The sequence below is a fragment of the Balaenoptera borealis genome (genome assembly GCF_965194805.1).
Source record: "Balaenoptera borealis genome assembly, chromosome: 1".
NCBI lineage: Eukaryota > Metazoa > Chordata > Mammalia > Artiodactyla > Balaenopteridae > Balaenoptera > Balaenoptera borealis.
Window position 1 is genome coordinate 79,414,177 of NC_138860.1, and position 25,306 is coordinate 79,439,482.

General features: G+C 37.1%; 1 protein-coding gene and 1 pseudogene across 2 annotated transcripts in view; both read right to left on the reverse strand.

Moving 5' to 3' along the window:
• LOC309635858 (NTF2-related export protein 2 pseudogene) overlaps positions 1-25,306 on the reverse strand; it is a 167,275-nt pseudogene that overhangs the window by 38,879 nt on the left and 103,090 nt on the right. The gene's annotated exons all lie outside the window — the stretch shown is intronic.
• Positions 23,602-25,153, reverse strand: LOC309635546 (olfactory receptor 10K1). The gene has a single exon (XM_082406960.1). It carries the CDS (start codon positions 25,150-25,152, stop codon positions 24,211-24,213), a length of 942 nt encoding a protein of 313 aa, XP_082263086.1. The 5' UTR covers position 25,153; the 3' UTR covers positions 23,602-24,210.

The window sequence follows — 25,306 nt, forward strand, 5'->3', positions numbered from 1 at the left end:
TATTTTTGTCGGGTTGCTGAGTTTTTGTGTTGTGATATTCTAGCCTCATAAAATGACTCCACTTGTTTTCCATTATTTTATATATCTTGAAACTGATCGTCATTAAGAGCCTGAGGCCTTTTGGATTAGTCAGCAAATTTGCCAACAGTTTCCATTTTTATGGTAACTGGTATCCTTAAGATTTTTTCTTTTGGGTCTTATTTGACTCATGTATAATTTTTAATAAAAATTTCCACCTTATTTTGATTTCAAATGACCTGAAATGAAGTTGTATATAGTTTTCTCTTATTTTCACTTTTTACTACATCCATTAACAACCACTCTTTAAATCCCAGTGTTCTTTATTTGTGTATTATCTTGTTTATTGTGCCTTCTTGAGTTTACTTTTATGTTTTTTTTTTTTTTTCAAAAAACCTGTCTGTGATTCATTTAGTCGTTTCTCTTACATTTGTTTTAATTTCTATTTTAACGATACAGCCTTTATATTTACTCCCTGTGTTACTCATTTTTTGATTTTACTTTCTTCCTGAGTGAATGTCTAGGTTACTTAGTTTCAATATTTCTTCTTCTCTACAAATACATTTTAAGCTATAAAATGCTTGTAATTCTACTTTGGTTTCATAATACCATTATGGACTATGGACAAGGATAGATAGTAAAGAGAATACATACTACCCTACAAAAAACATAATATATGGTCAAAAGATTCAAATGATATATGCCAAACATACTGCAAGTAACTGTACTACTTTGAAGAATTTTATAATCATTTACAAAATAAAATAAAGCAAAAACAATTGAGAGAAGAAAATAATTTCAGTATTACACAAGAAATTGCACTGTTACGTAGATGAAAATAACCGAACACCAGTTTTCAATTTTTGAGTTTACTGAAGCCACAAGTCACAGCAATGAACTGAGCAAAGCGGAAAGAAATTTCTGATAACAACGCCACAATAATTAGCAAAATCACTGAGATTTCTTCTAAATTTAAATCATGCAGAAGATACATTCCAAGGGAAAAATTATCTAACTTTCATTTAATTTTTTGGTACATATTATGGTATGAGTACTTCCTCTTTGCTTGACAAATTTCATTAGTGCCTAACCAGTTTTGACTAAAAGTGCTTACTCTTTGTGGCCAGGTCTCTTTTGAGAAGAAATTCCCCCTCCTTTGCTTTACCCTGGGGCTGACCCACAATCACAGTCACAGATCCCCTTTTGTTAACGTTCTTGCCAAAACTGAAAAATTATCTGGAAACGTATGACAAGAGATGTGGCTTTGGACAACATAATCTTCCTAAGTATGAAAATGATAGGGGTAAATCACCTAGAATTGATTTAAAATAGTATTTTTAAATACATTTGCATAAATGTAGGGAAGTGGTTCAATTTGCTACTATTGAAAACTCTGTAATCATCAGGGTGACCTTCTTGTATTTCCTCCAAAGAAGTCTGATTTACAACTTTAATGATATTAGAATAAGCAGTGCCAACTTAATAAAATGTTAACAGAAATAATATCAACTCCTGTTATATCTACAAGCATTCAATAGCTAACCAACCAACCATTGTGTTATAAAATCTCATCTTTCAATTTGAGCGTGTCACTCTTTCTTCAAAGATGCAGGGAAAAGGAGAGAAAGTGCCCAGGCAGTCCAATATGATCACACAGTTGGGCCATTTCTAAGCTTCATTCATCTACTCAGCAATTGTTTAATCTTCCAACTCTGCCCACACAGCCAACTCCTGCCTATGGTTAATTTCCAGGAGGTTTATATATTCCAGCTCTTTTCCTTCCAAAACTAATTCTAAAGCTCAGTGACATTTTCTCTCTGAGGTCTCATTCTTTTTCAGAGAGATTTCCATTTAGATAACAATTCCATTCGTGTGAATTTATGAAGCCAATGTTGTCCCAGATAACCACAATAACAGGGTGCAAAAAGGTCTCTTTGGCTGTTCTAATCTACATTGCTTTTATCATTGCCCTTACCTCTTATTGGATTACCTTCAGCTTCCCCAAAGTCTTAAATAATTATCTCAGATTCCCCAAAGTCTTAAATAATTATCTCTAAGAGCACCTTTGTGATACTTCCATGAACTTACTGATGAGTCCATTTAGCTCCCACTTTTTGAAAACCTGTGTACAAGTTTCTTGGCCCTGTCTTCTGTGTCATGGGCCATTACAGTCATGGCTATTGACATGAACTGGGTCCACATGCTCCAAAGTAGTACTGTATGCTCTGAGGCCCTCAAAGTGCTAATTCCAAATGGAAATCCATGTCTTTCTCCCCAATTTTAGTTACATTTTTGTTATGTATCTTAAGGAGTTTTGAGTTATGCTAACCCCATCTTAGAGTAGTGCTGTCTAACAAAACTATTTGTCTGATGGAAATATTCTATTCTGTGCTTTAATCGTACAGCATTTAGTTTACATTAGTTTAAATTTGGAAAGAGCATTCCTAGTGTTTAAACTGAAAATAATAACTTTCCATTTTTATCCACATCCCTATGGCTTTTTGTGTTTTAAATGTGTCCAGCTCAGACCTCCCCCTCGTCTGAATCCTGCAGACATTGTTCAGCCCAGGCTGGAACCCCTGATGCACTTGCATGCTGACTGCAGTGCTTCATTTAGGGAGTCTGAAGGCTCCATCATGACACCCTACCCTTCTCTATCCACACTACCCAGTCCATGATAGCTTATATTCTATGGTTAAAGATCACTATTTCCTAATTCTTTGCACTATTTTGAAGTACAGCAGAAGGTGAAGTGGCCATTGCATAGGCTGGTTTCTCATTAGCCTGAGTACCTTTTCTCTGATCATCTCCAGCCAGGATAGTTCCCACTTCTTAACAGGCTCATGAAGGCTTTCAATGAAAAATATTTGAATAGAAGATTTAATACTGAATTTCAGCTTTTATATATTTTATTCCTATTAATTCAACATCTCTTCCATCTATTTCTAATTAATATTTTTCTTTCACTGCTCTTACCTCAGGGAATTTATTTTTAGTTGTTCTTAGTTTATACCATAATGTATAGGCCCACTGAGTAAGTGCTATTTCATGTGGCACACACTTGTGTAGGCCTTCTTACCAGTTCATATACTTTATTAACTCTGGCTATTTTTTTTTATAGACTTTACTAGGAATTTTAAAATTTTTTTCAATAATTTTAGGTTTAAAGAAAAGGTGCAAGATAGTATAGAAAATTCTACCCAGTTTCCCCTAAAGTTAACACCTTATTAACACCTTACATAACAGTGATAAATTTGCCAAAATTAAGAAATTAACATTGGTACTTTATCATTAAAGTACACATTTGTTCAGATTTCACCAGTTTTTTCACTATTTTTCCACTATTCTCCGCAAGCCACTCCACACTAATACTGTAAAGACTCCTCCTGCCAATGGCTCATGCCTCCAAAAAAAAAGCCTGAGTGGAAAAAAGTATTTTAAAATCAAGATTACTGAAAATCAAGAGGCTCAAAAGGCAAGGTCCTGCCTTTATTGGTGGAAAGTAGAGTGAAAAGGTAGGAATGAAAAGGTGAAAATTTAGCTCTGATTGCCCCAAATTCCTAACAACACTAAATACAACAAATATCCTAAAATTCTACCCCAAAAGCATAGAACACACACCTTGGATCCAAAGGTAAGATTTCTGCAGACCTGAGGACAACAGAGGACCTCCCACTGAAATACAAGGCAGCCCCTCAAGTGAGCTTGTATCTAACGGTTGCCTGCGGGCTGCTACTGTGTGCAATCCTATACAATCTGAGAGGTGGTCACAGTACCTAAAGATGCTAAACTAGGCAGAGGAAACTGAAGGAAATGAGTAGCCCATGGTATTACTCTTTTTTTTTTAGTGCTGTGATTTTAGCAAAGTAATAAACATTAAAAATAAATCTAAAAAAGACAAGTATATTTTGACTTACTTATGTGTTTAAGCATTTGTTCATTCGTTCAATAGTTATTGAGTGCCTACTGCTTGCACCTATAGAAGCTCTCCACTATCTCTTCACCAATGAAATGTCATGACCCATCCCACCTTATCCAAAACTTGGAAGTGAGTTCAGGGACCCTTTTAGCTCGGGAAACTTGACTGGCTTAAATTTGTCTAGGATCCACAGATTTTTAAGAGTTGTAAAGAACCTCAAACTTGACCTGTAAGAAACATTTTTCCTGCCTCCTCAGTCATTTGGACACAGAGAGACTTAAACTTCTGAAAAAGACTGATTGGCAAACCCACTGAATTTTCGCCTTATTGGCCCTTCAATCCACACTGCATGTTTTGGGGTTTTCCATAGTAGCTGCACAAATTTACATTCCCACCAACAGTGAATGAGGATTTCTTTTTCTCTACAGTCTTACCAACACTTGTTTATTTTTTGCCTTCTTTCATAATAGCCATTCTAACAGGGGTGAGGTGATATCTCATTGTGGTTTTAATTTGTGTTTCCTTAATGATTAGGGATGTTGAACACTTTTTCATGTGCCTGTTGACCAGAAATGAAAATGTCTCTTAAAGTCCTCTGCCCATTTTTCAATCAGATTGTGGGTTTTTTTATTATGTTGTATGTGTTCTTTCTATATTCTGTATAGTAACCCCTTGTAAGATATATGATTTACAAATATCTTCTCCCATTAAGTATGTTGTCTTTTTGTTTTGTTGATAGTTTCCTTCACTGTGCAAAAGCTTTTTAGTTTGACGTAGTCCCATTTGTTTATTTTTGTTTTTATTGAGGTGATAGATTTTTAAAAGTACTGCTAAGATTTATGACAACATCTGACTCCCAATGCTTTCTTCTAAGAGTTTTATGGTTTCAGGTTTTACATTCAAGTCTTTAATCCTTTGTGAGTTCATATGTGGTATAAGATAGTGGTCCAGATTCATTCTTTGCATGTAGCTGTCCAGTTTTTCCCATACATTATTGAAGAGATTGTCTTTTCTCATTGTATATTCTTGATACCGTCTCCATAGATTAATTGACCATCTATGCATAGGTTTATTTATGGGCTCTCTATTCCATTCCTTTGATCTATCTGTCTGTTCTTGGGCCAGTACCATATTATTTGATTATGATAACTTGGTAGTATAGTTTGAAGTCAAGGTGCATGATACCTTAAGTTTTGTTATTCTTCCTCAAGTTTGCCTTTGCTATTCAGGATTTTTGTCGTTTAGTACAAATTTTTTTGTTCCAGTATTATTTCTTCCAGTTCTGTGGAAAATGTTATTGGTATTTTAATAGGAATTGAATAGAATCTGTAGATGTTTTGGGTATTTTGAACATTTTAACAATATTAATTCTTCCAATTCATGAGCAAGGTATATCTTTCCAATCATAGGCATACCTTGTTTTATTGTGCTTTGCCTTTATTGTGCCTCACGGATATTGCATTATTTACAAGTTTAAAATCTGTTGCAACCCTGCTTTGGGCAAGGCTATCACCATCATTTTTCTAACAGCAGTTGCCTACTTTGTGTCTCTGTGTCACATTTATTAATTCTCAACTGTTTCAAACCCACCACTAGCAAAAAGATTATGACTCAGTGAAGGCTCAGATAATAGTTACCATCTTTTAGGAATAAAGTGTATTAAATTAAGAGATGTACATTTTTTACACATGATGCTATTGCACACTTAATAGATTACAGTATACTGTAAACATAACTATTATATGCACTGGGAAACCAAAAAAATTATCTCACTCGTTTTCTTTCTCTATTTGCTTTATTGAGGTGGTCTGGAACTGAACCTGCAGTATCTCTGAGGTATACCTATATTTGTGTCATCTTTACTTCCTTTCATCAATGTCTTGTAGATTTCAGAGTAAAGATATTTCACCCTTTTGCTTAAATTTATTCCTAGGTATTTTATTCTTTGTGATGCAATTGTAAATGGGATGTTTTCTTAATTTCTTTTTCTGATAGTTTATTATTAGTGTATAGAAATGAAACACCTTTCTTTATATTAATTTTCTAGCCTGAAATTTTAATTAATTCTTTTGTTAGTTTTAACAGTTTTTTGGTGAGTCTTTAAGCTTTCATATATGTGTGTATATATATATAGTATAACATCATCTGCAATTAATTACAGTTTTATTTCTTCCTTTCCAACTTGGATGCCTTGTATTGCTTTTCCTTGTCTAATTGCTATGGATAGAACTTCCAGTGTTATGATAAATAAAAAAAGGGAGGGTGAGCTTCCACCGATGAAATAAATGAAAGATTACATAAACAGATGGAGACATATACCATGTACTTGGATTGGAAGAATCAATATTGCGAAAATGACTATACTACCCAATGCAATCTACTGATTCAGTGCAATCCATATCAAATCACCAATGGCATTATTTACAGAACGAGAACAAAAAATCTTAAAATTTGTATGGAGACACATAAGACCCCAAATAGCCAAAACAATCTTAAGGGAAAAAAATGGAGCTAGAGGAATCACAGTCCCTGACTTCATACTATACTACAAAGCTACAGTAATCAAGACAATATGGTACTGGCACAAAAACAGAAATATAGATAAATGGAACAGGATAGAAAGCCCAGAGATAAACTCACGCACCTATGGTCAACTAATCTATGACAAAGGAGGCAAGGATATACAATGGAGAAAAGACACCCTCTTCAATAAGTGATGCTGGGAAAACTGGACAGCTACATGTAAAAGAATGAAATTAGAACACTCCTTAACACCATACACAAAAATAAATTCAGAATTGATTACAAACCTACATGTAAAACTGGACACTCTAAAACTCTTAGAGGAAAACATAGGAAGAACACTCTTTGACATAAATCACAGCAAAATCTTTTTTGACCCACCTCCTAGAGTAATGGAAATAAAAACTAAAATAAACAAATGGGACCTAATGAAACTTAAAATCTTTTGCACAACCAAGGAGACTATAAACAAGACAAAAAGACAACCCTCAGAATGGGAGAAAATATTAGTAAATGAAGCAACGGACAAAGGATTAACCTCCAAAATATATAAACAGCTCCTGCAGCTCAATATTAAAAAAAACAAACAACCCAATCAAAAAATTGGCAGAAGGGATTCTCTGGTGGCACAATGGTTGAGAATATGCCTGCCAGTGCAGGGGACACGAGTTCGAGCCCTGGCCTGGGAAGATCCCACATGCCGTGGGGCAACTAAGCCCGTGTGCCACAACTACGGAGCCTGCACGTCTGGAGCCTGTGCTCCGCAAAAAGAGAAGCCGCGATAGTGAGAGGCCCGTGAACCGCAATGAAGAGTGGTCACCGCTTGCCGCAACTACAGAAAGCCCTCACACAGAAACTAAGACCCAACACAGCCAAAAATAAATAAATAAATAAATAAATAAATAAATAAATAAATAATCTAAGGGAAAAAAAAAAGAAAATGGGCAGAAGACGTAAATAGACATTTCTCCAAAGAAGACATACAGATGGCTAAGAGCCCCATGAAAAGCTGCTCAACATCACTAACTATTAGAAAAAAGCAAATCAAACCTACAATGAAGTATCACCGCACAATGGTCAGAATGGCCATCATCAGAAAATCTACAATCTCTAAATGGTGGAGAAGGTGTGGAGAAAAGGCAACCCTCTTGCACTGTTGGTGGGAATGGGAATGTAAACTGATACATCCACTATGGAGAACAGTATGGAGGTTCCTTAAAAAACTAAAAATAGAAATACCATACGACTCAGCAATCCCACTACCAGGCATATACCCACAGAAAACCATAATTCAAAAAAAGCCATGCACCCCAGTGTTCATTGCAGCACTATTTACAATTGCCAGGTCATGGAAGCAACTTAAGTTTCCATCAACAGATGAATGGATAAACAACTAGTGGTACATATATACAATGGAATATTACTCAGCCATAAAAAGGAAAGAAATTGTGTCATTTGTATAGACATGGATGGACCCAGAGACTGTCATACAGAGTGAAGTAAGTCTGAAAGAGAAAAACAAATATCTTATATGTGGAATCTAGAAATCTGTACAGATGAACCAGTTTGCAAGGCAGAAATAGAGACATAGATGTAGAGAACAAATGTATGGAAACCAAGGGGAGAAAGTGGGGCGGGGATGGTTGTGGGATGAATTGGGAGATTGGGATTGACATATATACACTAATATGTATAAAATAGATAACAAATAAGAAATTGTTGTATTAAAATAAAATTCAGAAAATTGAAATAAAAAATAAAAACTAGATTAAAAACAAAAGGACTCTTTGTTATAACTCAGAAATATTAAAGTCTATGCCAAGTAGGGTTTCTAGGTATCCTAAAGTCATAAATTCTCTAAGTTAAACAATAGATATTTTTAAGAATCTTAGTGGAATTGTCATACATCATCCTCATAGGCAGCACATAATAAAGAAAGGAATGTGGTTTTGACTTTAATCTAATGAAATTAATTTTATAAATTGATACATAAAAGACACACAAAGTTTTTTTTTTAAAGGAATCATATCAATTTGTGCTAAATTTGACAGAGACAATAAAAATGGAAAGAGATATTAGGACCCCCAAACTTCTTGCACAGGGTAATGAGACTGAGAAAAGTTTCATCTGCAAATATTGGCTATGTCTTATGGATAAGGAAGAATGATCAGAGAATGGGAAAAAGACTCCACAAGTTAGAACTAAGAGAGGTGGAGAATCACTTCCAGGACATAGGACCAGGTCCTAATCAGGGTCAACATGTGCCCAGCTGGATTTGAGAATTCCTATGGACCAATGACTGCTATGTGCTTCATCTCCCCCTTTTTCAAAAGGGAGTGTCTATTGCAATTATCCTAAGCCTATCTCTCCATTGCATTTTGGGTGTGCCAGGAGCAGATAACCTGCATCTTTAGTTCCTTTAGAACTTCAGATAGGAAGAAACTTCACTTAAAACAACTCATATGTATGTGGATCTGATTTAGATCACAAGATCCTGGACCTTGAGAGAGCTAGCCAGATGCTGTAATTGGATGAGATTTTGAGTGGCCTTGGGAAGAAGGCGAGTATATTTTGCAAATGGTAAGGATGTAAATAATTTATGATCAAAGGGAACACTATAAAATTAAAGATAATAACAAATATTTTGAGCCTTTTCCCAATGAGATGCGTGGTCTATGTCTTCTCCCCTTGAATATCTCAATTATAACTGCTTGTGGTCCCAATTATGGCCACTTGACCAATAAAATACATCATAATGATGCTACACCATAAAAGACTACCAGCTCCCACTTCCTAAATTTTAGAATATCTACTCTTTGAACCCAGTTACCATGCTGTGAGGAACTCCATGAAGAGGGCCACATGGAGAAAAATGAGGCTCCCAGTCTACCGTTCTAGATCAGCTCTTAGCCACCAACCAGCACCATCTTTTCAGCCATGGATGAGCCATCTTAGAAGTGGGTCCTTCCACCTAGTCAAGCTGCTCAGTTGACATTGTATGGAACAGAGACAAGGTATCCTCAAACCCTCCACAAATTAGAGATTTATGAGCAAAATAAATGATAAATATTGTTTTAAATCACTAAGTTTTGGGGGACATAAATATTACTACACCTTCATTTGTACTTTCAGGTGTTCCATTTAGCTAGATAGAGCAGTCATTTATTCAAATACAGTTGAGAGACATTTATCAGTCATCTACATGCTGCATACTGTATCACTGAAATAGATAATAATGGGAGGGGTCAATACATGAGTATGACAAAGTACTTCCCCCCATATTCTGATAATCTGGTAGAGGAGATAAGAGAAGATAAGATATGAACATAACTGCCTAAACAATTCATAACACAGTAAGAGGCATAAGAGAGGCTTAAATTGCTATGGTTTTTTGAAGAAAGGAAAGAAATATCTCATGAAATAGGTGGAAATGAAAGGATACTTTGATAGGGATGGGGCTATAGATGGAGAAAAGTAGGTATTGGCCCCTTTGACTGAGAAATTCTTTAGTTTCTAAGTTAGCACAGGCCCCATCTCCATGAGGATCCCACCTTAGAAGCACTAAATGGAGGGGACTGATGTCCAATTCAGGTTTATCTTTTATTGTACTTTTATGTAACTATGGATGTAATTAATCCATAACTAGTATGTAAGAGTGGCCAAGGTGGTCATTATTCTATCATTGCAAAGTAATTTTCTGGAAAAAATGTATACCCCTAATTATTATAGCATATTATATTATAAGGGGTTAATATCCAACATATATAAACAGCTCATACAACTCAACGTGAAAAAAACAAACAACCTGATTAAAATGTGGCAGAAGAACTTAATAGACATTTTTCCAAGGAAGACGTGCAGATGGACAACAGGTACCTGAAAAGATGCTCAACATCACTAATCATCAGGGTTATGCAAATCAAAAACACAATGAAATATCACCTCACACCTGTCAGAATGGCTATCATCAAAAAGAACACAGCTAACAAATGTTGGTGAGGATGTGGAAAAAAGGGAACCCTTGTACATTGTTGGTGGGAATGTAACTTGGTGCAGCCACTACAGAAAACAGTATGGAGGTTTCTCAAAAAACTAAAAAAAGAACTGCCATATGACCCAGCAATTCCACTCCTGGGTGTATAACCAAAAGAAACAAAAACACTAATTCAAAAAGACATACATACACCAATGTTCATTGCAGAGCTATTTACAATAGCCAAGGTATGGAAGCAACTTAAGTGTTAATTGACAGATGAATGGATAAAGCAATTGTGGTATATATATGCAATGGAATATTACTCAGCCATAAAAAAAATATTGTCATTTGCAACAACATGGATGGACCTAGAAGGTATTTTCTAAGTGAACTAAGATAGACAGAGAAAAACAAGTACCATATGATTTCACTTACATGCAAAATATTAAAAAAAAAACAAAACAAAACAAAGAAGAAACAAAATTGTAGTTACAGAGAACAAACTGGTGGTCTCCAAAGGAGAAGAAGAAGGGACAGATGAAATAGATAAAGGGAATTAAGAGGTACAAATTTCCAGCTATAAAATAAATGTCACAGGGATATAGTGTACACATAAGGAATACAGTCAATAACATTGCAACAAGTTTGTGTATTGATGGATGGTAATTGGACTTATTTTGCTGATCATCTCGTAATGTATCCGTATATTGAATTACTATGTTGTACATCTGAAAGGAATACAATATTGTATGTTAATTATAACTCAATAAAAAAGAAACTGAGAAACTGCTGCCAAACAAAGTAATGTACAGCAACACTTCCCCAAATGTAATCACCAGCAGTGACTTTGGGAGGTAAACAAATGAGCCTGTTTTATTTTTTATATTCATTTTAATTACATTAGAAAATTTGAGTATATCAAACCTTGGTATTAAAAGATATCAATGCAAGGAATTGGCTAAAGTTGGTACATATGTTTAAAAGGAAGTCAATTTGAAAAAAAATTAGATGAATAAAAAATAAAATAAAAATGTTTATAAAATATAAGACAACGTATATATGTAATTTATTATTACAGATATGAAGAGTGAGGTTCAGAGGGGGTACACTACTTGCCCAAGTATATACAGCATTCAGATTTTCAGATTTTAAAACTTTCAGTTCTATGTGGTATGCAATACAAATTTGTGGGAGTCTCTTCCTTTACAGGAATATCAATGCATAGTTTACTAAATGATGTTTTTAGAATTAAGATGAAATTTATGCTGATTCCTTCATGCTACCTCACTCCATACCTTTGTGAACAAAGACATTGTTTGATTAAATGACCGGACAGATTTGATGAAGGAGAACAAAGTTATCGAACAGACTAAGCTAAATTATTGCCATTGAAAAATAATAGTATTGGGAGTAATACTGGCTTTGATTTCCTCCCTTCTCCTGAAGGAAAGAAAATTTTCACTCAGAGGAGTTTCAGTGAAGATCAGAGGAGAAAACCAAAGTCCATTCCACAGATGAGAATCCTAGGACTGACACTGTGGTCACTGCAATGAAGCCATCAAGCCAGCATTAGTCCCTAAGATTGGCACTAGATTCATCTTGTAAAATGTTTTCTGGAAAGCCTCTTTTAACATTGACCTCCCACCAACTTTTAGAGAACTATGTTTCAAAGGAAATCAAGAACAAGGGGGTCACAATCTCACAAGGAGGAAGGAGAACCAGACTAAGAATAATTGGGGGACCTTCAAGTTGGCGGAAGAGTAAGAGGTGGCGATCACCTTCTTCCCCACAAATACATCAGAAAAACATCTACATGTGGAACAACTCCTACAGAACACCTACTGAATGCTGGCAGAAGATATCCAAAAGAAGTCTTCCCAAAAGACACCCTCAGGCGACCTACACACAGAGGCAGGACAAAATACAAACCTGACCCCAGGAGCTGTGCGAACAAAGAAGAGGAAGGGAAATTTCTCCCAGCAACCTCAGGGGTAGTGGATTAAACCTCCAAAATCAACTTGATGTACCCTGCATCTCTGGCATAACTGAATAGACAATGAATCGTCCCAAAATTGAGACGGTGCACATTGCGAGCCACTGTCGACATGGGGTTTGCTTTCTGCATCTAATTTGTTTCTGGTTTCATGTTTATCTTAGATTAGAATTAAGTGTTTATTATCATTGGTAGAATTGTTTATGGATTTGGTTGCTCTCTTTCTTTTTATATATATATATAGATAGATAGATTTTTTTTCCTTTTTCTCTTTTCAGGAATCTGTATGTGTATGCTTCTTTGTGTGATTTTGTCTGTATAGCTTTGCTTTTGCCATTTGTCCTAGGGTTCTGTCTGTCAGATTTGGGTTTTTCTTGTTTTTTAGTATATTATTTAGCACATGTTATCGTTGGTGGATTTGTTTATTGGTTTCATTGCTCTGTTCTTTCATTCTTTCATTTTTTATGACTTTTTACTTTTTTTTATTTTTAATAATATTTCTTTTATTTTAATAACTTCATTTTATTTTATTATGTTTTTCTTTCTTTTTCTCCCTTTTCTTCTGAGCCGTGTGGCTGACAGTGTCTAGGTGCTCCGGCGGGGTGTCAGGCCTGTGCCTCTGAGGTGGGAGAGCTGAGTTCAGGACATTGGTCCACCAGAGAACTAGTGGCTCCATAAAATATCAAACAGTGAAACCTCACCCAGAGTTCTCCATCTCAATGCTAAAACCCAGCTCCACTTAATGATGAGCAACCTACAGCACTGGACACCCTATGCCAAACAGCTAGGAAGATAGGAACACAACACCACCCATTAGCAGAGAGGCTGCCTAAAATCATAATAAACTCACAGACATCCAAAAACACACCACCAGATGCTGTCCTGCTCACCAGAAACACAAGATCCAGCCTCATCCACCAGAACACAGGCACCAGTCCCCTCCACCAGGAAGCCTACACAACACACTGAACCAACCTTAGGCATTGGGAGCAGACACCAAAAACAACGGGAACTACAAACATGCAGCCTGTGAAAAGGAGACCCCAAACACAGTAAGTTAAGAAAAATGAGAAGACAGAGAAAGACACAGCAGATGAAGGAGCAAGATTAAAAACCTACCAGGCCAAACAAATGAAGAGCAAATAGACAGACTTCTTGAAAAATAATTCAGAATAATGATAGTAAAGATGATCCAAAATCTTGGTAATAGAATGGAGAAAATACAAGAAACGTTTAACAAGGACCTGGAAGAACTAAACAGCAAACAAACAATGATGAACAGCACAATAAATGAAATTAAAAATTCTCTAGAAGGAATCAATAGCAGAATAACTGAGGCAGAAAACGGATAAGTAACCTGGAAGACAAAATAGTGGAAATAACTACCACAGAGCAGAATAAAGAAAAAGAATGAAAAGAATTGAGGACAGCCTCAGAGACCTCTGGGACAAAATTAAATGCACCAACATTCGAACTATAGGGTCTGAGAAGAAGAAGAGAAAAAGAAAGGGGCTGAGAAAATATTTGAAGAGATTATAGTTGAAAACTTCCCTAACATAGGATAGGAAGTAGTCAATCAAGTCCAGGAAGCACAGAGAGTCCCATACACGATAAATCCAAGGAGAAACATGCCAAGACACATATTAATCAAACTATCAAAAATTAAGTACAAAGAAAAAATATTGAAAGCAGCAAGGGAAAAACAATAAATAATATACAAGTGAATCCCCACAAGGTTAACAGCTGATCTTTCAGCAGAAACTCTGCAAGCCAGAAGGGATTGGGAGGACATAGTTAAAATGATGAAAGGGAAAAACCTACAAACAAGATTACTCTACCCAGGGGATTAACCAAGATGGCAGAGTAGAATGATGTGCTCTCACTCCCTCTTGTGAAAACACCAGAATCACAACTAGCTGCTGGACAATCATTGACAGGAAGACACTGGAACTCACCAAAAAAGATACCCCACATCCAAAGACAAAGGAGAAGCCACAATGAGATGGTAAGAGAGGAGCAATCAGAGTAAAATCAAATCCCATAACTGCTGGGTGGGTGACTCACAGACTGGCAAACACTTATACCACAGAAGTCTACGCACTGGAGTGAAGGTTCTGAGCCCCACGTCAGGCTTCCTAACCTGGGGGTCTGGCAACGGGAGGAGGAATTCATAGAGAATCAGACTTTGAAGCCTACTGGGAATTGATTGCAGGACTTCGACAGGACTAGGGGAAACAGAGACCCCACTACTGGAGGGCACACACAAAATAGTGTGCGCATCGGGACCCAGGGGAAGGAGTAGTGACCCAGGGGGAGACTGAACCAGACCTACCTGCTAGTGTTGGAAGGTCTCCTGCAGAGGCAGGTGTGGCTCTGTTTCACTGTGGGGACAAGGACACTGGCAGCAGAAGATCAGGGAAGTACTCCTTGGTGTGAGACCTCCCAGAGTCTGTCATTAGCCCCACCAAAGAGCCCAGGTAGACTCCAGTGTTGGGTTGCCTCAGGCAAAACAACCAACAGGGAGGGAACTCAGCCCCACCCATCAACAGTCAAGTGGATTAAAGTTTTACTGAGCTCTGACCACCACAGCAACAGTCAGCTCTACCCATCACCAGAGCCTCCCATCGAGCCTCTTAGATAGCCTCAAACACCAGAGGGCAGACAGCAGAAGCAAGAAAAACTACAATCCTGCAGCCTGTGGAACAAAAACCATATTCACAGAAAGATAGGTAAGGTGAAAAGGCAGAGGGCTATATACCAGATGAAGGAACAAGATAAAACCCCAGAAAAACAACTAAATGAAGTGGAGATAGGCAACCTTCCAGAAAAAGAATCCAGAATAATGATATTGAAGATGATCCAGGACCTCGGGATAAGAATGGAGGCAAAGATCGAGAAGATGCAAGAAATGATTAACAAAGACCTAGAAGAATTAAAGAACAAACAAACAGAGATGACCAATACAATAACTGAAATGAAAACTACACTAAAAGGAATCAATAGCAGAATAACTGAGGCAGAAGAACGGTTAACTGACCTGGAAGAAAAATGGTGGAATTCACTGCTGCAGAACAGACTAAAGAAAAAAGAATGAAAAGAAATGAAGACAGCCTAAGAGATCTCTGGGACAACATTAAACACAACAACATTCGCATTATAGGGGTCCCAGGAGGAGAAGAGAGAGAGAAAGGACCGGAGAAAATATTTGAAGAGATTATAGTCGAAAACTTCCCTAACATGGGAAAGGAAATAGCCACCCAAGTCCAGGAAGCGCAGTGAGTCCCATACAGGATAAACCCAAGGAGAAACATGCCGAGACACATAGTAACCAAATTGGCAAAAATTAAAGACAAAGAAAAATTATTGAAAGCAGCAAGGGAAAAACGACAAATAACATACAAGGGAACTCCCATAAGGTTAACAGCTGATTTCTCAGCAGAAACCCTACAAGCCAGAAGGGAGTGGCATGATATACTTCAAGTGATAAAAGGGAAGAACCTACAACCAAGATTACTCTACCCAGCAAGGATCTCATTTAGATTTGATGGAGAAATCAAAAGCTTTACACACAAGCAAAATCTAAGAGAATTCAGCACCACCAAACCAGCTCTACAACAAATGCTAAAGGAAGTTCTCTAAGTGGGAAACATAAGAGAAGAAAAGGACCTACAAAAACAAACACAAAACAATTAACAAAATGGTCATAGGAACAAATATATGGATAATTACCTTAAATATGAGTGGATTAAATGCTCCAACCAAAAGACACAGACTTGCTGAGTGGATACAAAAACAAGACCCATATATATGCTGTCTGCAAGAGACCCACTTCAGACATAGGGACACATACAGACTGAAAGTGAGGGGATGGAAAAAGATATTCCATGCAAATGGAAATCAAAAGAAAGCTGGAGTAGCTATACTCATATCAGATAAAATAGACTTTAAAATAAAGAATGTTATAAGAGACAAGGAAGGACATTACATAATGATCAAGGGATCAATCCAAGAAGAAGATATAACAATTATAAATATATATGCACCCAACATAGGAGCACCTCAATACATAAGGCAACTGCTAACAGCTATAAAAGAGGAAATCAACAGTAACACAATAATAGTGGGGGACTTTAATACCTCACTTACACCAATGGACAGATCATCCAAAATGAAAATAAATAAGGAAACAGAAGCTTTAAATGACACAATAGACGGAATAGATTTAATTGATATTTATAGGACATTCCATCCAAAAACAGCAGATTACACTTTCTTCTCAAGTGTGCACAGAACATTCTCCAGGATAGATCACATCATGGGTCACAAATCAAGCCTCAGTAAATTTAAGAAAATTGAAATCATATCAAGCATCTTTTCTGACCACAACGCTATGAGATTAGAAGTGAATTACAGGGAAAAAAACGTAAAAAACACAAACACATGGAGGCTAAACAATACGTTACTAAATAACCAAGACATCACGGAAGAAATCAAAGAGGAGATCAGAAAATACCTAGAGACAAATGACAATGAAAACACGATGATCCAAAACCTATGGGATGCAGCAAAAGCAGTTCTAAGAAGGAAGTTTAGAGCATTAAAATCCTACCTCAAGAAACAAGAAACATATCACATAAACAACCTAACCTTATACCTAAAGCAATTAGAGAAGGAAGAACAAAAAAGCCCCAAAGTTAGCGGAAGGAAAGAAATCATAAAGATCAGATCAGAAATAAATGAAAAAGTAATCAAGAAAACAATAGCAAAGATCAATAAAACTAAAAGCTTGTTCATTGAGGGGATAAACAAAATTGATAAACCATTAGCCAGGCTCATCAAGAATAAAAGGGAGAAGACTCAAAACAATAGAATTAGACATGAAACATGAGAAGTAACAACTGACACTGCAGACATTAAAAGGGTTATAAGAGTTTACTACAAATAACTATATGCCAATAAAATGGACAACCTGGAAGAAATGGACAAATTTTTAGAAAAGCAAAACATTCCAAGACTGAACCAGGAAGAAATAGAGAATAAAAACAGACCAATCACAAGCACTGAAATTGAGACTGTGATTAAAAATCTTCCAACAAACAAAACCCAGGACCAGGTGGCTTCACAGGCAAATTCTATCAAGCATTTAAAAAAGAGCTAAAACCTATCCTTCTCAAACTCTTCCAAAATATAGCATAGTGAGGAACACACCCAAACTCAATCTACGAGGCCACCATCACTCTGATACCAAGACCAGACAGAGATGTCACAAAGAAAGAAAACTGCAGGCCAATATCACTGATGAAGATAGATGTAAAAATCCTCAACAAAATACTAACAGAGTCCAACAGCCCATTAAAAGGATCATACACCATGATCAAGTGGGGTTAATCCCAGGAATGCAAGGATTCTTTAATATACACAAATTAATCAATCTGATAAACCATATTAACATATTGAAGGAGAAAATCCATTTGATCATCTCAATAGATGCAGAAAAAGCTTTCAACAAAATTCAACACCCATTTATGGTAAAAACCCTCCAGAAAGTAGAAATAGAGGGAACTTACCTCAACATAATAAAGGCCATATATGAAAAACCCGCAGCCAACATCGTTCTCAATGGTGAAAAACTGAAACCACTTTCTTTAAGATCAGGAACAAGACAAGGGTGTCCACTCTCATCATTATTATTCAACACAGTTTTGGATATTTTAGCCACAGCAATCAGAGAAGAAAAAGAAATAAAAGGAATCTAAATCAGAAAAGTAGAAATAAAGCTGTCACTGTTTGCAGATGACAGGATACTACACGTAGAGAATCCTAAATATGCTATCAGAAAACTACTAGAGCTAATCAATTAGTTTGATAAAGTAGCAGGATACAAAACCAATGCACAGAAATCTCTTTCATTCCTCTACACTAATGATTAAAATCTGAAAGAGAAATTAAGGAAACATTCCCATTTACCACTGCAACACAAAGTATAAAATACCCAGGAATAAACCTACCTAAGGAGACGAAAGATCTGTATGCAGAATACTATAAGATGCTGATGAAAGAAATTAAAGGTGATACATACAGATGGAGAGGTATACCATGTTCTTGGATTGGACGACTTAACATTGTGATAATGACTATACTACCCAAAGCAATCTACATATTCAATGCAAGCCCTATCAAACTACCACTGGCATTTTTCACAGAACTAGAACAAAGAATTTCACAATTTGTATGGAAACACAAAGGACCCTGAATCGCCAAAGCAATCTTGAGAAAGAAAAACGGAGCTGGAGGAATCAGGCTCCTGGACTTCAGACTATACTACAAAGCTACAGTAATCAAGACAGTATGGTACTGGCAGAAAAACAGAAATATAGATAAATGGAACAGGATAGAAAGCCCAGAGATAAACCCATGCACCTATGGTCACCTTATTTTTGATACAGGAAGCAAGAATATACAATGGAGCAAGGACAGCCTCTTCAATAAGTAATGCTGGGAAAACTGGACAGCTACATGTAAAAGAATGAAAATAGAACACTTTCTAACACCATACACAAAAATAAACTTAAAATGGATTAAAGACCTAAATGTAAGGCCAGGCAGTATAAAACTCTTAGAGGAAAACATAGGCAGAACACTCTATGACATAAATCACAGCAAGATCCTTTTTTACCCACATCCCAGAGAAATGGAAATAAAACCAAAAATAAACAAATGAGATCTAATGAAACTTAAAAGCTTTTGCACAACAAAGGAAAGCATAAACAAGATAAAAAGACAACTGTCAGAATGGGAGAAAATACTTGCAAATGAAGCAACTGACAAAGGATTAATCTCCAAAATTTACAAGTAGTTCACGCATGAGAAGTTAAAAAAACACTCCCATTTACCATTGCAACAAAAAGAATAAAATCCCTAGGTATAAACCTAGGCTGAATATCAAAAAAACAAACATCCTAATCCAAAAATGGGCAGAAGACCGAAATAGGCATTTCTCCAAAGAAGATATACAGATTGCCAACAAACACATGAAAGGATGCTCAACATCACTAATCATTAGAGAAATGCAAATCAAAACTACAATGAGGTATCACCTCACACCTGTCAGAATGGTCATCATCAAAAAATCTACAAACAGTAAATGCTGGAGAGGGTGTGGAGAAAAGGGATCCCTGTTTCACTGTTGATGTGAATGTAAATTGATACAGGCACTATGGAGAACAGTATGGAGGTACTTTAAAAAACTAAAAATAGAATTACCATATGACCCAGCAATCTCAGTACTGGGCATATACCCTGAGAAAAGCATAATTCAAAAAGAGTCATGTACCACCATGTTCATTGCAGCTCTATTTACAATAGCCAGGGCAAGGAAGCAACCTACATGTCCATTGGCAATTGAATGGATAAAGAAGATGTGGCACATATATACAATGGAATATTACTCAGCCATAAAAAAACTGAGTCATTTGTAGTGAGGTGGATGGACCTAGAGTCTGTGATACAGAGTGAAGTAAGTCAGAAAGAGAAAAACAAATACCATATGCTAACACCTATATATGGAATCTATATTTTTTTAAAAAAAGTAGTTCTGAAGAACCTAGGGGCAGGACAGGATAAAGACACAGATGTAGAGAATGGACTTGAGGACACGGGGAGAGGGAAGGGTAAGCTGGGACGAAGTGAGAGAGTGGCATGGCCATATATACACTACCAAATGTAAAATAGATAGCTAGTGGGAAGCAGCCGCATAGCACAGAAAGATCAGCTCAGTGCTTTGTTACCACCTATAGGGGTGGGATAGGGAGTGTGGGAGGGAGACTCAAGAGGGAGGAGATATGGGGATATATGTATATGTATAGCTGATTCACTTTGTTATAAAGCAGAAACTAACACACGATTATAAAGCAATTATACTCCAATAAAGATGTTAAAAAAAAGAATAATTGGAGAGCTGTGTTAATTCCAGCTAACCCGCTTCCTGCTGTTTTCAAGTTCTCGAAGTGATTCAAAGGAGACAGAATGAGACTGTGGAAATGGAGAAGGGATATGACTGAAAATATCATAATCCATCGGATTTATAGGACTTCGTGGCTGAGTTAATGTGTGGCGTAAAAAGAGAAAAAAAGAGTGGTGAAATCACGTTCAGGTACGTGGCTACCGGAGTGGATGAGCTGACATTCACCAAGACAGGACATGAACATGGCTGAGCAAGCTCGGCAGCCGAAGGTGGCAGAATAGACAAGGCTATTCACAGCACAGACATCACCTTAGTTCCAGGCACTGTACCAGGAACAGTGTAGACACGGTTATGCTTAATATAAAATCTGTGCCTTCAGGAAATTCATATTCATTGTACAAAGAGACAAAAAAAAAACAAAAACCTGTTATACTAAACTTCTTTGCTTGCCTTCAACTCATCTAGCTCTTTCTTGCTTCAGGGCTTTTGTACATGTTGCCCCTTAAGTGTGAAAGGATCTCCCCAAATAATCCCCTCTACCTGGTGACTCCTACTTACCCTTCAGTTTATAGGTTATACATCAATTTCCTAGGGAGGCCATCTCCACACTATTCAATCTGAATTAGATTTATTTTAGTATTTCCTCCCCTAACACCTACAAATACTTTTCCTTTAAAAAGCACAGTTCAACATGTGGTAAATTATTTTTCCCTGATTTTGCCTCTTTACTGAGACTGTCTCAAACTTGAACATAGTTCCAGAGGGCAAAGACCACACATAGTTGTTTATCGTTGATGTCAAGCTGCTAAAAGAGTATTTTGTATATATTAAGCAAAGAATAATTATTTTTGTTGAAATAATAAATGGTGTAATAAAAATAGATCCTGATGACCATAAGAACACAAGGCAGAGCCTACTATCATGAGCAGGTTGCAATAAGGAGGTAAGGAAGGCTTTACAGAGAAAGTGAGAGAGTAGCTCGGGCTATCTTGAAATATGCAGTTTAAACAGAGGGGAGGAGCTATTCCACAGAGAAGAAGGAGCCCATGAGGAAACACAGCACAATACAGAATGACACTTGGAGGACCAGCAAAAGGTTGATTAGCTTCAGAGGGCACAACTATGAGAAATGGATAATAATAATTTTAGAAATAATAATGTCAGAGAAGTAGGCAGAGACTAGGTGATAAATTCTTGCTAACAGAGGATTCTTGGCTTTATTCTATAGGGCAAGGGAAGTCACTGAATATATTTCCGCAGATTTTCTAGTCATTAGGGAAGACTAGCTCTCTACCTTATTATATTGTCTCAATCCTTTTGCTTAGATTACCTGAGATAATTCAGCAATTATACAGTGTTACTAGCTTCCTGGAAGAGAAGCAATAGATATGATGTGCATGGAGTGAACGTGGAGGCGAAGACAGGAGAGTATGGGAAGGAAATGCATACATATAGGAAGGAGACTCCATAATGAGGTTCCAACCTCAAACAAAGGAAGAACAAAACAATCCCAAGGCAAGCAAAGACATTTCAATATGTAGGTCGAGGTGGGTGGATCAGGGACCAAAAAGGGTCACCAAGGATAGCTGCAGAGTGAAGGGTACCAAGATTGCCTGTTTTCTTCATGAAAATAAAACATTGCTAGGAGGAGGGGTAAGGATAGACAATCAGCTTATCTTCTACTGTTCCATGGAACTAGACAGTGTTGTTCTAAAAAATAAAGCAGCCAGTTATTTTACCAGCAGAAAGGATTTATTTGAGAATAGCAGAGAACTGCAATTTAGGACAAGCATGCTATAGCAAAAACTATAGGCAAGTCTAACAAACAAATGAGTTAAACAATATTTTGTACAGAAAAGAGTGGAAGTTGGAAGGGGTAGTTTTGAATGAAATTACATTGAAGGAAAGTAAGAGTTTAGGACAGTGCAACACTTCCCTTTGGCTGTGCTTGTTGCCAGGCTATGAGAATTCTTCCTATTGGGGTCTGCAGTTACTGCCTTTCTATAGGGGTCTGTAAGTGATGTCAAGTTGTAGTGTGTGAAGACTCTCACTTCTGGCCTCCAACCCATTTTATTTTATTTATTTTTAGATTCCATATATATGTGTTAGCATACGGTATTTGTTTTTCTCTTTCTGACTTACTTCACTCTGTATGACAGATTCTAGGTCCATCCACCTCACTACAAATAACTCAATTTCGTTTCTTTTTATGGCTGAGTAATATTCCATTGTATATACGTGCCACATCTTCTTTATCCATTCATCTGTCTACGGACACTTAGGTTGCTTCCATGTCCCGGCTATTGTAAATAGAGCTGCAATGAACATTGTGGTACATGACTCTTTTTGAATTATGGTTTTCTTGGGGTATATGCCCAGTGGTGGGATTTCTGGGTCGTATGGTAGTTCTATTTTTAGTTTTTTAAGGAATCTCCATACTGTTCTCGATATTGGCTGTATCAATTTACATTCCCGCCAACAGTGCAAGAGGGTTCCCTTTTCTCCACACCCTCTCCAGCATTTATTGTCCAACCCATTTTAAATGAGGTTTCTCTCCTACACTATTGGTGGGAATGTAAACTGTTACAGCCTCTATGGAGAACAGTATGAAGGTTTCTTAAAAAACAAAATATAGAGCTACCATGTGATCCTGCAATTCCACCCTGTGGCATATTTCCAGAGAAAACCAAAATTTGAAAAGATACATGCACCCCCATGTTCATAGCAGCTCTATTTATAATAACCAAGACATGGAAGCAACCTAATAGTCCATCAACAGATGAATGGATAGAGAAGATGTTTTACATATATACAATGTAACACTACTCATCCATAAAAAAGAATGAAATAATGCCATTCGCAGCAAAATAGGTGGACCTAGAGATTATCATACAAAGTGAAGTAAGTCAGAGAAATACAAATATCATATGATATCACTTATATGTGGAATCTAAGAAAAATGATACAAATGAACTTACAGAGCAGAAACAGACTCACAGACACAGAAAACAAAGTTATTGTTATCAAAGGGGAAAGGGGAGGGATAAATTAGGAGGTTGGGATTAACATATACACACTATTGTATATAAAAAGATAACCAACAAGGACCGAGTGTATAGCACAGAGAACTATCAATATTTTGTAATAATCTATATGGGAAAAATCTGAAATTATATAATATATATTACTTAAATATATAAATATATAAATATATATATAAAACATCGTACGGGAAAACCTGCACGAACGTTTTGACCAACACAATATATAATTGAATCCCTTTGCTGTACACCTGAAAATAACACAACACTGTAAATTAACTATACTTCAGTCAAAAAATGAGATTCCTTGGGAATTCCCTGGTGGTCCAGTGGTTAGGAAACTGCAATCTCACTGCCAAGGGCCTGGGTTCAATCCCTAGTCAGGGAACAAAAATCCCACAAGCCGTGAGACGAGGCCAAAAAAAATTTTTTTAAATGAGGTTTCCTTTATTCTGTTTCAAAGAACTTGGATGTATCTTTGCTCTCCTCTGTTGACATATATGTTTTTGAATAATGAACTTTACAGCAGTGAAATTTAATGAAATTTTTGTTCCATAAATGAGTAATTCTTTCCTACATTTGCATAACCTTCTAAGAGATCACTGATGGTAGAAACTCAAAATATCTTAACTTCTCTGAGCCTCATTCTCCTAATACGTAAAAGATCTTTATGGTACAGTGTGAGTTCTACACTTAAATGAGAAACTGTGTGAAAGCACACGTGTTACCTGGCACTTAAAATGCATACAGTTAACTGAATAGTGAAAAAGTGGCTTTTTAGTTAATAGGACATGAAGTCTGGACCATTGTTCTTCGAAGGGCTGATTTGAATTCTTTACTTCTCAGACTGTAAATCATTGGATTGAACAATGGAGTGAGGATGGTATAAGACACAGATATTAGGGTGTCTTGACTTGAAGAGTAATTGGATTTGGGCCTTAAGTAGATGAAAGAGGCACAACCATAATGAACAGTTACCACAATGAGATGGGAGGCACAGGTAGAGAAAGCTTTGTATCTTCCAACAGAGGATGGGATTTTTAGAATGGCAGAGATGACGCGGATATAGGAGACCAGGATAAGTAACAGTGGAATAACCAAGACAAAAACACCAAGCATGAATATGACCAACTGACTGAGGCGAGAGTGATGAGATGCCAGCTTGAGGACAGGAGAGATATCACAGAAGTAGTGATGGAGATGGTTGGAGGAGTGGAATGGCAGGTGAAATATCAGGGAGGTGATGACCACTGAGACAGTGAAGCCACAGGCACAGGCAGCCGCCACAAGTCCCAAACACCCCCCATAACCCATGAGCACTGTGTAACGCAGAGGGTTACAGATGGCTACATAACGATCATAACCCATGGCTGCCAGCAGGAAGGAGTGAGAGCAGATGAGGAAGAGGAAGGTAAACATTTGGATGGCACAGCCCAGGAAGGAGATGGTCTTCTTCTGGGCCAGCAGGTCAACCAGCATCTTGGGTATAATGACGAAGGTGTAGCAAGTCTCAGAACAGGAGAGGACACCAAGGAAGAAGTACATAGGGGTATGGAGGGCTCTGTCCAGCACAATGGTAGAAATGATGATGGCATTGGTGCCCAGCATGAACAGGTAAACAAGCAGAAAGACAACGAAGAGCAGCTGTTGCAGCCCAGCCAGAGATGAGAAGCCAAGGAAGAAAAACTCTCTCACCGCGGTTTCATTGACCCACTCCATGGCTACTGTTATATAGGAGAGCCAGAGCCAGAGCCAGAGGCCAGGGTCCAGGGAGGGAGAAATAGACAGGGAACTCAGCACAAAGCCTACAGGTGGCAGACATTTCCAGATGTTTGGTGGAACTCATTCATTTCCTCCAAAAATATCTGCCAAA

Coding starts and splice junctions, on each gene's coding strand:
- LOC309635546 (XM_082406960.1), bottom strand. CDS start 25,152: ATGGAGTGGGTCAATGAAACCGCGGTGAGAGAGTTTTTCTTCCTTGGC.